This window comes from Rhinopithecus bieti, unplaced genomic scaffold (genome assembly GCF_001698545.2).
Source record: "Rhinopithecus bieti isolate Rb0 unplaced genomic scaffold, ASM169854v2 scaffold_39856, whole genome shotgun sequence".
NCBI lineage: Eukaryota > Metazoa > Chordata > Mammalia > Primates > Cercopithecidae > Rhinopithecus > Rhinopithecus bieti.
Window position 1 is genome coordinate 77,965 of NW_016816291.1, and position 16,961 is coordinate 94,925.

Genomic DNA, 16,961 nt, shown 5'->3' on the forward strand with positions numbered 1-16,961 from the left:
CCTATTTTCTATATCTGATAGAAAGTATAGGGCTTACATTGTACATAATGTTAACTCACTTTCTATACAGGCCAATCATGACTGACTATCCAGTACTTGTGTGACAATCTTAGGAAACTAATGACTAGAAAGTTAAATCTTTCAGAGTTCCCATTCTCATGTCATGCTATTTCTATTTTGAAATAAAAATTCTTCCAAATGAAACTTTACCACCAAAATGACAGAAGTGAAAAATAGATACAAGAAGAAAGCAAAACATTAATTTCAATATCGATTTGTCTATTTTATTTTAAGATTATCATAAACACCAAGCCATTCTATTTTTAGGAAGACACATTCTTTTTGAAGTGTTAAGAATCACGATAACTATTTATTCTTAACTTTGAGTCCTAAATGACCAGTATGTGTATTAGCAGGTAACTGGACACAGTGCAAGGTCAGACGGGTGACTGAGTGTGGCAGAAAGGGCAGTATCTCCAGCAACTACAGATGGATAAATAAATCACAATGAGTCCAGATAAAGGATTCTGATACAACCATTAAAATAATGCTTATGAGTACTTGATATCATGTGCAAAAGATTAAGATACAGTGTTTTAGAGAGAAAAAAGGTGGAAAAAATAGATGGAAAGCATGACTTCAATCATGCATACAGATGCTTCCACTTTATACTTTTTTTTTTTGTTTTTTTGAGACAGAGTGTCACTCTGTCACCCAGGCTAGAGTGCAGTGGCATCGTGATCTCAGCTCAGTGCAGCCTCAACTTCCTGGGCTCAAGCAACCCTCCCACACCTCAGCCTCTTAAGTAGCTGGGACTACAGGCATGTGCCACCACACCCAGCTAACTTTTTTGTATTTTCAGAAGAGATGGGGTTTTGCCATGTTGTCCAGTCTGGTCTCAAACTCCTGAGCTCAAGTGATCCACCTGCCTCGGCCTCCCAAACTGTTGGGATTATAGGCGTGAGCCACTGCCTCTACTTTATACATTCTTGTTGAAGTAGATTGTGTTACTGATTCCCCCCACCCCACACCCTCTTTTTGGATATCTGGCCCCTCCTCGAGTCTTTGGAAAAGGCAGCACTACAATCTAGGGGCAACTACGGAACTCCTACCCCCACTGCTGAGCAGATCAGATTCTCCATCTTGATAACGGAAATGACACAGAGAGTGTTCAATATATTTTTTGAGGAGGAGCATCTGTATGGAAAGGTCCAGTAACACTGGGACCAGGGGTACTGGGAGGGCAAGCCAAAGCCTTAGAGGCTGGAGGAGCCTGGGGCACATGCCGAATGTCCATCTGCAGAGCAAAGCACAAGCATAGAGCAGAAGTCCAGAGTGAAGGCATGCAGGAGAGAAAAATAATCTCCCAGCCCAGTCCTTCCATGGTGTGGTCCTATTTTGAGTTCTGTACTTGAATGTCTGTGAGGTTGCCTGTTGTATTCTTAACACAAATCCCTCTTAAGCCAGTCTACTATAGGTAAGATAAGTGTAATGGCTTGACTTGGCTGGAGTGCAGTGGCGCGATCACGGCTCACTGCAGCCTCAACTTCCTAGGTTCAGATGATCCTCCCACCTTAGCCTCCCGAGTATGCTGGGACTATAGGCATGTGCCACCACGCCCAGCTAATTTTTTTGTATTTTTAAATACAAACAAGGTTTCCCCATGTTGCCCAGGCTGTTCTCCAACTCCTGGACTCAAGATATATGCCTGCCTTAGACTCCCAAAGTGCTGGTATTAGAGGCGTGAGCCTTGACTTTGAAATACATGTTGTACACCACGACCAGCCTTGACTTTGAAATATATGTTTTACATCCAGTCAACAGTGAAATCTGAGGGAACACCAAATAAAAGGAGAATGAGAGAAGAGACACCTCCAATTAAAGGAGTTGGGAAGCTTAAAAATGTTTTAAAAAGTCACTGTAGGCTGGGCACAGTGGCTCATGCCTGTAATTACAACACTTTGAGAGGCCGAAGTAGGTGAACCGCTTGAGCCCGTAAGTTTGAAACCAGCCTGGACAACATGGCAAAACTCCATCTCTACAAAAAATACAATAAATTAGCCAGCGTGGTGACCCCTTTGGTCCCAGCTACTTGGGAGGCTGAGGTGGGAGGTCGAGGCTACAGTGAGCTGAGATCACACCACTGCACTCCAGCCTGGGCAAGAGAGTGAGACCCTGGGTTGAAGAAAAAAAAAAAAAAAAGTCACCGTTTTGGGGTTTTCTGGATGAAACCTCTGTTTCCACCGGGGAAAAAAAAAAAAAACGGGGTGGGGTGGGTGGTGATAGTATTTATTACTGATTCAAAATCATAACCAGATACTTAGAGTAAATAACTATATCTCTTGTTTCAAAAACTAACCCCAGAATTATTAAAAGTTAGTTTTATTGGATTTTTTTTAAAGCTGTGCTGGTGGTATGAAAGACTTTGTTCCTAGCTGAAGGAGCAGCAAGCCTGTAATCAGCAACATAAGCACAGGGTAACTGGAGTCTGTATTTTATATAAATTTCAGGGAAGTTAACGAAGATTAGTCTGAAAAAGTATGACTATGGGTGCCTATGTATCCATCTAATGATTTCTGCCAGTTACCATCCAGACCTCTTATGGGAAGGCCTAATAACTTCTTCAACTTATTGGAAACAACTATTTGACAACTTTCCCCCAGATGTTAAGGTTCATTTATGTGAAGGGCTCTTCCTAAATCCTGCATAGACACTGTGGGAGGAGTGCAAAGGCATGCACCCTTCCAAAACCAAGGCAAAAAGCAGGGGTACTTTGCAAATGATTCAATATTTTAGCCCAAGAGAACATTAAGCAACAAGCTCTTTCCTTCTATAGTGGCAGTGTGGACTCTAGAATTAGAAATTGCTTTTTGCAAGTTTTCGCTTAAGTATTTCACTGCCTTTCTGCTGAGCTGTTCTATGGAAGAGGGCTGTAGGTAGCCACGGTGCCCAGGTGGAACACCATGATCCTAAAGCCCTACTTACACAAGGAATCGCAGTGGCCCATGGCCACGTGGTTCAACCAGCCAGCCCAGAAGATCTGCAGATGCAAGCAAAAGCACACCACACTGACCTGCACCCTGCATCTGGACCCATCTGACCCATGGTAAGGTGTCCCACAGTGAGGTATCACACCAAAGTACAAGCTGGCAGGGGCTTCAGCTTAGAAGAGTTAAGGGTGACCAGCATCCACAAGAGGGTGGAATAAGTCCACCACGTCCCTGCGGGCCAATGTTCAGCACCTGAAGGAGTAAGACTCCAAGCTCAACCTCTTTCCCAGGAAGCTCTTAGCCCCCAAGAAGGGAGACAGTTCTAAAAAACTCAAATCAGCCACCCAGCTGACAGGACCAATAATTCCCATACAGAATGTCTATAAGAAGGAGAAAGTCAGAGCCATCACTAAGAACTTTAAGGTATTTGCCAGTCTTCACATGGCCCACATCAATTTTCAGCTCTTCGGCATATGGGTAAAAAGGGCCAAGGGAGCCACAGAACAGGATGCTGAAAAGGAAAAATGAAGCCCTACTGGGGACTTGCAATATATCAGCGGTAAAGCTGGGTCTCCAAAAAAAGGAAAAAGCAGTTAACCAACAATCTCTCTGGGAGTTCAGAACTCAAGTCCAAGAAGTAGAAATGTGACTATCTGTTACAAGCTATTTTTCATATCACTGTTGTAAAGAACAACATGTTTACAAGTTCCCAGGGTGCCACAGGAAGAACACACAAAACCAACCACAAATCTATCTTACAGGGAACCACAGATAAGTGAGGTGGGCAGAGTATTGTAAAAGATGTTATGTGAACCATCTTATAAAAATAATTTCAAATATTGAATAATGTAAGTACAGAAGAGTTACCAACACCTTGACCAGGCGCAGTGGCTCGTGTCTATAATGCCAGTGCTTTAAGAGGCCAAGACAGGAGCTCCTGATCACTTGAGACCAGAAGTTCAAGATCAGCCTGGGCAAACCAGTGACACTGTGTCTCTATTTAAAAAAAACAAAAAACAAAACAAAACAAAAAAACAAAAAACTTACCAACACCTATGGAAGAGGCAAGGTTCCACACTGTGTCCTTGCCCATGGCAGGCAAGGTAAGAGATAGACAAGTTGGGCAGGAAGCTGGGGTCAGGACCACTGCCCTCTACAGGTGGCCCACAAGAAAAGATATGGGGTAGGTAGGCTCATACACTGCAACTTTGTTAACATGAGAAATCAGGCATCACATTAACCTTCCCTCCTCTCTTCAGAACCTTATGTTCATAAACACTGTTATATGAAAAAGTTGCCTTTCCTTTTCCTTGTCTTTTCTTTGCCTGGCCCATCTCTAGGTAAGGATTTCCTCCCTCACTCACCCTAGCCTCCTCCATGCCCTCACCTGTCTGACAATGCTCTGGATCAGTTTGTCCATGGTAAAGGCAATGTAGGCATGAATGGTGAACATCTCTCTCAGTGAATCTTCATACTGTGATGAGTCTATGTTGCCATCCAGCAGGCTCCGCACCATGTCCAGGAAAGCTGGATAATAATCTTCTACATCAACATCCACTGTGGGAGAGATGGGATAGGTGAGGCCTTACCTTGCTAAGAAAAGACTAGGGATAGAGTACAGGGCAAATCCCATAGCTGGCCTAAATGGCATTTGAAAGTATGAATGCCAGGTATTCAAAATGTACTCACTCATTCCAATGTAAACAGAGATGAATTCTGACAGGTGACTACAATCACCAGCACTATCTATCAGAGAGTGACTCTGCAACTTTAACAGTGGCTTCTAATATTCTGACTGACCATGCTAGAAAGATAGTTCTTTATGGTACTGCTGGGCCATTTTAGCAGAGGAAAGTATCCTAGGGAAGCCAGTCCTTCAAAGAGCTGTTGGCTCCCCTGCTGAGAGAGGAACCTGCTCTCCCAGACTGCACAAGAGCATTCCTCACATGGGTCACTTGCTCATAAAGCTATTTCAATGAAGCATACAGTACAGATGAGAAAAGGCAGACACAGCCATACTCCAGCACTGGGAAACCTCTTGGGAACAGAAAAACAGGAGTGCAAATTAAACCCTTTATGAATAATGAAGTAATCTGCATTTGTCAAAGTCCTTTTGTTTAAAAATGGATTTGCAACATTGTATTTCACAAATTGCATTAAATCGTCTGTACTTACTGCACATGAATCATTTCAACCACTAGCTAGAATAAATCTCATCAGTTGTTACAGACATTTGGCAACTAGCAGAGGGCACAAGGAATGTTAAAGAGTTTTGCCTTTAGCTTACTAAAGACCCATTTATATAAAGTTCAAAAACAGACAAATCTAATCTCTAGTGTTAGAAATCAAGAAAGTGGAAAAAGGATTGGTTATCAGAGTACTGGTTATGTTTCGTTTCTTGAACATAGGTACGTCTAGTCTGTAAAAATTCACTGAGCTTCAAAATTCTGATTTGTATACTTTTCTATATATATATATATATATGCTGTACCTTGTGTGTGTGTGTGTATATATGTGTGTATATATATATATATATATATTTTTTTTTGTAGAGATGGGGTCTCACTTATTAACCAGGTTGTTCTCAAACTCCTGGCCTCAAGTGATCCTCCCGCATCGGCCTCCCAAAGTGCTGGGATTACAGGTGTGAGCCACTGCACCCGGCCTATACATTGCATTTCAACAAACAGCTGACTAAAACGAAGAGTTACAAAACCAACTATTTGTCACTGACTAATTGGTTACTTGCTAGTCGTGTTTGTGCTGGGGAAAAAATGCTAGGAGCAAAACCGAGTTGTCTCCATTTATCTGAAGTCTGACGAATTCATTAAAAACAGGCAAAACAGGACAATTACTGTTTAAAAGAGGCAACTAGCTTGAGTTTCATCACAGAGTATCACATTGTTTAGGTTCATAGAATAGGTATGGGCTTTAGACTCCAAAATATACCACTGCTATGAAAACTGCTTTTATGCCAGAATGAAGTTTTGAGTCCAAACAAGCTATGGTAAGTGTGAGGGTTGGCATTATCAGACAAGACAATACTACGTAAAGCCTCAAACCAGGTTAAGTCCATGGCCAAGCCAGGAATAAGCCATTTTATTTCTAATTTCTACCCAAGTAGATTGAATCACCACAATGAGGTCTAAAATTTATCTTTTTCAAGCTAGGACTAGTCCAGATAAAAGCTTTCACAACTTCCAGTGTCATTAGCTCCTCAACACATAGAAGGCTAGGGCCATATCTGAGCTTCCTACATCAGCAACACTTTTAAAAAAAGAAAAGAGGCCGGGCGCGGTGGCTCAAGCCTGTAATCCCAGCACTTTGGGAGGCCGAGACGGGCGGATCACGAGGTCAGGAGATCGAGACCATCCTGGCTAACACGGTGAAACCCCGTCTCTACTAAAAAATACAAAAAACTACGCGGGCGAGATGGCGGGCACCTGTAGTCCCAGCTACTTGGGAGGCTGAGGCAGGAGAATGGCGTGAACCTGGGAGGCGGAGCTTGCAGTGAGCTGAGATCCGGCCACTGCACTCCAGCCTGGGCAGCAGAGCGAGACTCCGCCTCAAAAAAAAAAAGAAAAGATACACTCCTCAGATGGACTATTTCCTTAAGAGCCCAGAAGAAATCCTTCATGAAAAAGCTTTTGGCTCACAGCTCAAGTACTTAATTTATGAAGTGAACTGGAAGCAGGCAGTACAAAATTACATAAAGCACATGACAGCGTCCTGAACCCTCACTTACTTTCCTTTTCCTGGGTTCTACATATGTATCCCTGTCTTGCCTGTTCTCCATGTCTCACATCACCTCTTGAGTTCCAGTCTCCTTTGCATAAATTATTTCTACATATTAGGAATGAGCCATAAACCCTACTGGTTAAATGGAAGTCCTGCCCAAAAATATGAGAAAATTCTGTTTTAAGCACTAGGAATTTATGTTCTGTCATGGATTGAAATTGTGACAGTTTAGTCTCTATCTGTACTTTGAAACAGCTGGCAGTAACCCAGAAATCTGCCATTTGACAAATTAACAGTGATACCCTCTTCCCTGGTATGTCCACAATACCAATCACTGACCAAGTGTCCATGATCTAAGCCCTGTGTAGGATACTTTGCACAAAGCAACAGCACAAGGCAACTAGCATCTCCATTTTTCAGATAAACAGATTCAGAGAGTTTAACCAACTACACAGACTCTAAGGCCTGTGCTCTATTAATAAAAGAAGCAGTCCCAAGTCTAGGTAGCTCTAAAGTCCTCAACCTCACACATCCTCTGTAAATCAGAGGTCTCAGCACTCACTAGGTTCTTTAAGACGTAGCTGAATGGCAGGGCTGTCACTCTTGTCTCGCTTTATGCCCAGCACTTCCCGTTCCCATTCTCTCTCTCGGTTTTCTTCTTCAATTTGTCGTTCGGCTTGGGAACAAATCCGTAGCAGCCTCAGGCAGAGAATCTGGTGCAGTCGCATAAAAATATACCAGTTGTTATTGACATAGAAGAGGTTGTATACTTCATCCATTCCTCTTAATTTTTGAGCTGCTGTGTTACTAAACAGTAACTTGGACTTAGGGGGACTGCTCCCAACACCATTGTGCTTCTTAACTGCCCCTGTGGCTTCATCTACATCCATCTCTTCTTCTTCCTCTTCCTCCACATCTGAGAGATCACCTCTTTGGGCAAAGAGCAAATCTGGAATAAAATGATGCATGATTTGTTTTATCTTATACTTGTCCTCCTTCTGAATGCCTGTCTGCCTCTTCACATGGTGGATAATCAGAGCAGCAGCATCTTCCAGTATTTGTTTGTCTTCATACGCAAGTGAGAGGTGTGGGCCAACAGGTACACCAGCATTCTCCTCTGTAGCCTGCTCTTGCCTCTGATGGGACAGAGACACAAAAATATTCTGTGAGGTGTCTACAGCGACAACATGCCTACGAGACCACACCAGCCATACATCTCATTATCAACTACAGTGTCTATATTTTTCTAATAAAAAACTTAGGACCTGGGGTTGGGAGCGGTGGCTCACACCTATAATCCCAGCACTTTGGTAGGCCAAGGAAGGCGATCACTTGAGGTCAGGAGTTTGAGATTAGCCTGGCCAACATGGTGAAACCCCATTTCTACTAAAAATAACAAAATTAGCTGAACATGGTGGTGGGTGCCTGTAATCCCAGCCGTCGGGATGCTAAGGCAGGAGAATCACTTGAACCCATGAGGCAAAGGTTGCAGCATGCCGAGATCATACTACTGCACTTCAGCCTGGGCAACAGAGTGAGACTCTGTCTCCAAACAAAAAACAAAAACAAAACTTAGGGCCGAACCGTAACAATAATTTTTGTCCCTCTTCCAGAAACAAATAGGTAATGATGGAGATGTGGTTTGATGTCAAAATACAGGTACCTTCTATACACCAGTGACTTACAGGGCGAGTGGGACAGAACTGGAGCCATCTTTTTCTTTTTTTTTTTTTTGACAGGGTCTCGCTCTGTCACTTAGGCTGGAGTGCAGTGGAGCAATCCTGGTTCACTATAACCTCCATCTCCCAGGTTCAAGCCATTCTCATGCTTCAGCCTCCTGCATAGCTGGGATTACAGAAGTGTGCCACCATGCCAGGCTAATTTTTGTATTTTTGTTAGAGATGAGGTTTCACCATGTCCCCAGGCTGGTTTCAAACTCCTGGCCTCAAGTGATCTGCCCACCTCAGCCTCCCAAAATGATGGGATTATAGGCGGGAGCCATTGTGCCCAGCGGGACTATCTTTCAAAATTCTGGACTAGTATTTATATAGAGGATATGATATAAGGTCTGGGATTTACTTTACTTCTGGGGTGGGGGTATGGAAGGTGACAAAGTAACATCAGCAAAATATGGAGGATTAAGTTTATTTTATTGATTTTGAGATGTCTTGCTCTGTCACCCAGACTAGAGTGCAGTGGCATGTTCTCAGCTTATTGCATCCTCTGCCTCCTGGGTTCAAGACATTCCCCCACCTCAGCCTCCTGAGTAGCTGGGACTACAGGTGCACACCACCATGCCCGGCTAATTTTTGTATTTTTAGTAGAGACGGGGTTTCATCATGTTGGCAGGGTTGGTCTCTTAACTCCTGACCTCAGGTGATCCGCCCGCCTCGGCCTCCCAAAGTGCTGTGATTACAGACGTGAGCCACTGTCCCCGGCCTGATTTGAGTTCACATAAGAGCTCATTTTACTATTTTTAAAATTCAGGATCACCCCCTCCAGGAATTCCCAATTGCACTGCATTTATGTTTCTATCCATCAGCTAAAACTGAGCCCATGGAAACCAGAATTGATTGCTTATTCATCTCTGATCTTAGCTCCTAGTACTATTTATAGTTCTAGTAGGCATGCTGAATAAGCAAGGATTACAAAGAGTTTGGTGGTCAATGACAAGTTTTGAAGCTGTAGTAAGGAGAGAAGGGACTATATGAATACAAGGTATTGTTTGAGGGAAACAGGCAGTGAGAGAAGTGGAAAATGGAGGCAGGAGGTATAAGTTGAAACCAGGATAGTAAACTAGGAAACTAGTCAAATAGCTTAGGTATAAAGGTAAAGTTTAGATTTAAAATAGTAGAATGAGGAATAGAAAAGGCTATGCCAGCTATAAAGCAAGAATCAACAGGTCTTAGAGAGTCTCACCTGCATTTAACAAAGGTAATTTCCAGAAATCAAAGCTGTGCTAAACATAGACTAGAGTCCTCTCACAGATGTAGAAAACCCCAGCTCACCTCATCATAGATACTCTCAATCTCATTGAGTAAGCTCTTAGACCTCAGGACCTTTGTGTCATTCTGTTTAAAGTTGATCCCCTGGTGGTCCAGCGACTTCAAGTAGTATTTCTCATTTTGTTCTCGCCATACTTTGTTAAAGCCTCGCTGAGCTTCTCGCCATTCTTCCTCTTTCATCTTCAACCTAGTGAAGTGGGAAGGGATGGGATTCCAACACATGGGAATTCAGAGGGTTCAGAAGAAAGAAATTTGCCAGGTTTACTTTCGTTCAAGAAAAGTCAAAGCCATATTAGGTCTGTCAAAATTATTGGCAACTTGGGATGTTATCAAACCAGTCTCGAACTCTGTTTCATGAGGAAATTACTTATCCAAGACTTATTTTGGGGAAATGAGTTATCTCAAAGTCAAATAATTTACCTAGAATGGTTACTTATCAAACAGCATTCCAGGGAATACCTTTGAGATGTAAATATTCCTTGCAAAAAGAGTTCTTGTTTCTCTGCTGTAGGACTTTGTAAAATGTTCACAATGCTAATAGAAACACAAAAGTCCAAGAGCAGAGAACTTGCAGTTATGTTCCTCTGGATACAGTCTGGAAAGTTCTGATCAGAACTGCTTCTAATAACCCAGAAGAGAGCAGACTAAGACAAAAAAACAGCACTAAAACTGAAGAATAACCTATATTTCAAAAGCCAGAAGTTAAATACTACAGGCAAGAAGAAGAAACCATCAATCTGTGCCAGCTCTTGAGGGGAAGATGAGGGAGGACAAATAAAATCTGGGTATTTGTGAACTGTGCAGCAAATAAGAATTAGTTTTTACCAGATGATACTGAGAGAACCAAGCTCCTAACAAAGGATTCACAGTGTGGTCAATAATGACATGGGGCTGGGCATGGTGTAGCTAGTGCCTGTAATGCCAGGACTTTGGGAAGGCCAAGGCAGGAGGGTTGCTTGAGCCCAGAAGTTAGAGGCCAGCCTGGGAAACATAGCAAGACCTTATCTCTATTAAAAAAAAAAAAAAAAACAAAACAAAACAAAATAAAAATTAGCTGGGTGTGGTGGTGTACTCCTGTAGTCCCAGCTATTCAGGAGGCTAAGGTGGGAGGATCACCTGAGCCTGGGAAGGTGCGGCTGCAGTAAGCTGTGTTCTTACTACTGCACTCCAGCCTGGGTGAAAGAGTGAGATCTTGTCCCAAACAAACAAAAAAACCACAAAGATGTTAACAACAGTTAGTCCTGAGTGTGGCAGGAACATGGGTGGTAATTATCTTCTTTTCTGTATTTTAAAATACTCCCCCAGGGTTGGGGAGAAAGAGAGGTCTCATGGGACAACCAGGTTGAAAATGAGAGCCTTATTTAATGGGACACTGAACCAGTAATGAAGTACACACTAAAGCACTAAGGGCACATTTGCTCAGGTACCTTTTAAGGACAATCGGAACAGCAATGGAGGGATTCTTTCTCAGACCATCAATGATGTCAGCTGCTTTATCAGCATATATCCTCTGGAGTGCTTTTCTATGGATGACTTCTGATGTGCCCCCAAGGGTGTTGTCCAAGCGAAATTTGGCTTGTTCCTCAGCAGACAAGCGGGAAAGCTTCTTCTGTATTGCTTCCAGAACCCGGATTGTTGCCAGATTGGTCTCTAAAACTACATCAAGCTGAAGAGGAAGACAAAGAAGGGTATGCTCAGGACCCAAATCAGAAGAGAATAGAGTAGTGATTAGAAAAATAAGGTAGGAAGTTAAACTCCTTGGATCTGAATCCTGGTTCTGCCCTACTAGCTACGTAAGACTGTTTCTTTATCAGCAAAATAGGGATAACAGCACCTATTACTCTCACAAGCCTGTTTCTGGATTAAATTACACAATCCACATAAAGTATTCAGCACAATACCTGGCACATAAGAACCACAGGATGAAGCTGGATAAACGGTAGTTATCACCACCACCACCTGCACTGTGTGCTTTGCTTAAGACTACTGATCTTAGACCAGAGGAACCTAACAGGAGATGATGACTTTACTGATACTTTTCCCTGAACTTTCCTGAATTGCTAAGATCCGTTATGAACAAACAATAACAATCAAAACAATACCAAAAGACGGCTCTGTCTTGAGAGTTTTTTTTATTTAACTTGAAATATTTAAATATATTCAAATACTAAAATACTCAATAGCCTTGTTCCACATCCAGTAATAATAAGAGCAGTGACTATCATACCCTAAGGAGTTCACTGTTGTATCTGCGGGTAATGATTTAAATTCTTATCGGACTCCTGGCAACCTTTGAGTCTACTTTTTCCTTAGCTTAAAATAAGGTTCTCTAAATGAAAAACAGAAAATGAAGTAAATGAACAGTCTACAACCAAATGTTTGCAGAGGTGTTCCCTAAATTTTCTTGTTTTGGAAATGTGGTCATCATTTTGTCAATATTTCTGGCCCCTCTTGCTCTCCAATTACCGACAAAAAATGGACTAACTTCCTGGCTCCCTTATGATTGGATAGGGTCATGTAACTAGTTCTGACAAATGAGTTGTTATGAGTTGAGAAGAAGTCATGTTTATCACTTCTAGGCTGGAGCATTTAAAGGTGTCAGATCCTTCTGAGATCTCTTTTCCTCCTAATGACTAGCAACAATCATAATGGTGGCAATCCCTTGGCCTGAATCCCCAAGTGATTCTGATATGCCAAATCCCCTGCTAAATATCAATGTACATGTAGAATGATTAGAAATTAAACCCACTGGCTTTACAAGTCACTCAGATATGGGAGCTGTCTGTACTGAAGCATTACTAACCTATCTTGATTGGTAAAGCATGTTCCTTCAAACCAGCTCATCCCACCAAATCTTAAACACATGCTTACTCCACTTCTTTCATCTTTGCCCTCGTAGTCATAAATGGGAAATGAAGTTGCCTCTCATTTGGAGGCATACCAGTTGAGAGGGAATAGGAACATTCTGTCAAAAACAGACACCAAGCTCTGCTAATTCATCAGCTAACCTTACTAAACATAAGTAACAAAGAAATGCTTTTTTTTTTTTTGAGACAGAGTCTCACTGTGTAGCCCAGGCTGGAGTGCAGTGGCGTGATCTCGACCTCAGCTCACTGCAAACTCCGCCTCCCGGGTTCACGCCATTCTCCTGCCTCAGCCTCCTGAGTAGCTGGGACTACAGGCGCCCGCCACCGCGCCTGGCTAATTTTTTGTATTTTAGTAGAGACGGGGTTTCACCGTGGTCTCGATCTCCTGACCTCGTGATCCGCCCACCTCGGCCTCCCAAAGTGCTGGGATTACAAGCGTGAGCCACCGTGCCCAGCTGAAATGCCTTCTTTAGCTTGATAACACTCCCTATGGAAGTTAACATCTGTCATGATTTAGTTTTCTGCAAATAGGTGCAACTCCTTATAAATGCTGGGGCAAAGATGGCCAACCACCTGCCAGTGGCCAGGCAGCACGTGGCTCTTAATTAAAAACACACCAGAAACAGCTGAAGCAAGTGTGAGGAGGGAAAGCTGGCAAAGAGCTAAAAGAGTACTTAAAAACAAACAAACAAACAAAAAAAAAAACACAGCAAGATACCTATCCATACAAATAAGCACAGCCAGTCAATTTAATGTAATAGATACACTAAATAGGATACATGTCATTTTACCTCTTTAGACAAACCAGACTTCCCTTTTTTAAAATGATAATGTAAACCAGACATATAAACACATTGGGGATTTTGAGCCCACTTTCAGTAGTCCCCCTCCTGATATAGGTGGTATGGGGCCCTCTACCACCTCATTTATTCACTCCACTCTTCCCTTCCTAACTACTTCAAAATAAAGTTCCTGGGACAGGCGCAGTGGCTCACAGTTGTAATCCCAGCACTTTGGGAGACCAAGGCAGGTGAGTCACTTGAGGTCAGGAGTTCCAGACCAGCCTGGCCAACATGGTGAAACCTGTCTCCACTAACAATACAAAAAAAATTAGCCGGGTGTAGTGGCGTGCACCTGTAGTTCCAGCTACCTGGGAGGCTGAGGCAGGATAATGGCTTAAACTCGTGAGGCAGAGGTTGCAGTGAGCTGAGATCACACCACTGCACTCCAGCCCGGGTGACAGAGCAATACTCTGTCTTTAAAAAAAAAAAAAAAAAAAAAAAGGCCGGGCGCAGTGGCAAGCCTGTAAATTCCAGTACTTTGGAGCCCGAGACGGCGCCGGATCCAAAAAGGTCGAGGATCGAGACCATCCTGGCAATACGGTGAAACCCGTCTCTACTAAAGAATACAAAAACTAGCTGGGCGACGAGGCTGGCGACTTGTAGTCCCAGCTAACTTGGGAGGCGGAGGCAGGAGAATGAGCGTAACCTGGGAGGTGGAGCTTGCAGTGAGCTAGATCCGGCCACGCACTCCAGCCTGGCGACATGAGCAGACTCTGTCTCAAAAAAAAAAAAGCCTAATTTACCTTCCTTTCAAAAGGAGCCAATCAGGCCAGGTATGGTGGCTCACGTCTGTAATCCCAGCACTTTGGGAGGCCAGGATGGGAAGATCACTTGGGCCCAAGAGTTTGAGACCAGCCTGGGTAATGCAGTAAAACACTATCTCTATAAAAAACAAAAAATTAGCCGCAGGGGGTGGGAGGCAAGGGGAGGGAGAGTATTAGGACAAATACATAATGCATGTGGGGCTTAAAACCTAGATGACGAGTTGATAGGTGCAGCAACCCCCATGGCACATGTATATCTATGTAACAAACCTGCACGTTCTGCACATGTATCCCAGAATTTAAAGTTTAAAAAAAAAAAAAAAAATTAGCCAGGCATGGCAGTACATGCCTGTAGTCCCAGCAACTTGGTGGTGGGTAGGGGTGGGGGTCTGAGTGGGAGGGTCACACTTGAGCCTGGAAGGTTGAGGCTGCAATGAACTGTGATTGTGCCACTGCACTGTAGCCTCGGCAACAGAATGAGACCCTGTCTCAAAAAAACAAAACAAAACAAAGCAATCAATACCAGAAACATGAAAGAAAAATTCCAGTTCTCATAACACAGCTGGTTTACTAACCATGGCAAGATACTTGCTAAGGGTAATGATACATACAGATCTTAAATAATTTAAAAAGTTTCAAGAAAGTACTATAAACCTTAGGATACTGATTTTCTTCACCATGTAAAACACAATGATCTTAAAATGCCATGCAAAATCAAAAGAACTATTATTCAGCCATCAATGGACAATTTCAGTTAAAAGGGCTAGCTAAAGTGGCCTAGATAAGTCACATTTACCATAAAACATGTACTAATATATTTGACCAATGTACAAAGCATGGAAAGTACCATAACAAGCATTTACCACAGAAGAATGTGAGCCTCTGGCTCTTCCATCTTAATACCCCTCAGAGACAGGTATTAAGATAGTCTTTCACTGAGCATCTCCCATATCCCCCAACTTCAAATGCCAAAGAAGCTTGTACCTCAAAGCGCTCATCTTCACAACGATAAATATGTTCTTCATATTGAGTCTTCTTGGAACTCACAAAGGTGGAGTCCTCAGACCACGAAGGGAAGGAAACCCAGGTATCATTTAAAACCTTTGGGTAGAAGAAGAGAGACTGAAACAAAAGCCTAAAACAGCTTTCTGGTGATTAAGCATTCTCAATAAAAAGACAAAACTCTAGCGGAGAAATAGGCAACTAACATTACTTCACAAATTTCACCTTTAGCAAGTTTACAAAAAGGTATTAGTAAGAAAAGTGTTCTGAATATAAGTGGAAATATAATTCCAGTGCTTTGGGAGGATGAAGCAGGAAGATCACTTGAGCGCAGGAGGAGTGACCCCATGTTTACAAAACTAAAAACTTCTAGTTTTATATTTTTAGCTGGGTGTGAAGGCATGTGTAAGTCCCAGGTACTTGGGAGGATCATTTGAGCCCAGTAGGTTGAGGCGCTATGAGCACTCCAGCCTGGGTGACAAAACGAAATCCTGTCTCAAAAACAAACAAAAAAGTAGAAAACATTTTTTTTAAAAAAAGGACTAAAAGGGTTCTTAATTTCATTATTCATATAAATTCTCAATCCTTGGTACCACAACTCCCTTCCGGAAAAAGCTGAGGACCCAGGGCTGATCCTTGCTAGGGAAGGCCTTACCTCTTTACAGAGAGGAGTCCTTCCTGTACACTTGGGCTGCTGGTAACTCTTTGGTAAGGCTCGATAGCTGGAGCCCAATCGTTTACAAGAAGCATAATCTATCTCCATAGCAATGCCCTCTGTGGCTCGTTCCTTTGGATAAGTTTCCAGATGTACAGACTCCTTATAGCCCAGAAAGTTTTTAAACCAATTAAACAACTCAGGGAATTTCCTGAAGAATCAAACCAAAAAGTGACAAGCAATTAGGGGCATGATGCAGTTATCCTGAGGTATGACTACTACCATCTGGTTTTGGATCAGAAATCTGCTACCAGGGACAAATTATTTCCTGCCTAAGAAGAACTGCTTCTGACCATTTGGTTTCCCCTTTTTCTAATAAAATACTCTCAGATCAGTTAAAGTGGTGATAAAAGAGTTGTACCGAAACCAGGCAAAATAACAAACCATTCTTTTGATCAAGAATATTGCTTTAGGCTGGGTGCAGTGGCTCACGTCTATAATCCCAGCACTTTGGGAGGCCGAGGTGGGCGGATCACGAAGTCAGATCAAGATCATCCTGGCTAACATGGTGAAACCCCGTCTCTAATAAAAATACAAAAAATTAGCCAGGTGTGATGGCGGTCGCCTGTAGTCCCAGGTACTCGGGAGGCGGAGGTAGGAGAATGGTGTGAACCTGAGAGGCGGAGCTTGCAGTGAGGCGAGATCGCGCCACTGCTCTCCAGCCTGGGTGACAGAGCGAGACTCCATCTCAAAAAAAAAAAAGAAAAAGAAGATTGCTTTAATGTTCACATAATTCTTAGGCTGTCAAATATAGTAAAGATTCCAGGCTTGGCGTGGTGGCTCATGCCTGTAATCCCAGCACTTTGGGAGGCCGAGGCAGGTGGATCACCTGAGGTCAGGAGTTCTATACCAGTCTGGCCAACATGGTAAAACCCCCATCTCTACTAAAAAAAAATACAAAAATTAGCCGGGCGTGTGGTGACAGTAGCTTGAAGTAGGAGAACCGCTTGAACCCAGGAGGCAGAAGTTGTAGTGAGCCAAGATTGCGCCATCACACTCTAGCCTGGGGAACAAGAGTGAGACTTCATCTCAAAAAAA

General features: G+C 42.9%; 1 protein-coding gene and 1 pseudogene across 1 annotated transcript in view; one reads left to right on the plus strand and one right to left on the minus strand.

Moving 5' to 3' along the window:
• Positions 1-16,961, minus strand: part of SIN3A (SIN3 transcription regulator family member A) — an 88,571-nt gene that overhangs the window by 16,067 nt on the left and 55,543 nt on the right. The window contains exons 10-17 of the mRNA XM_017854781.1: positions 15,864-16,082; positions 15,191-15,307; positions 11,161-11,399; positions 9,737-9,920; positions 7,291-7,864; positions 4,355-4,547; positions 3,344-3,501; positions 3,074-3,162 (exon numbers count right to left, since the gene is read on the minus strand). Coding sequence (XP_017710270.1) covers positions 3,074-3,162; positions 3,344-3,501; positions 4,355-4,547; positions 7,291-7,864; positions 9,737-9,920; positions 11,161-11,399; positions 15,191-15,307; positions 15,864-16,082 — 1,773 coding nt within the window. The remainder of the gene's footprint in view (positions 1-3,073; positions 3,163-3,343; positions 3,502-4,354; positions 4,548-7,290; positions 7,865-9,736; positions 9,921-11,160; positions 11,400-15,190; positions 15,308-15,863; positions 16,083-16,961) is intronic.
• LOC108517003 (60S ribosomal protein L13 pseudogene) lies at positions 2,888-3,518 on the plus strand (annotated as a pseudogene).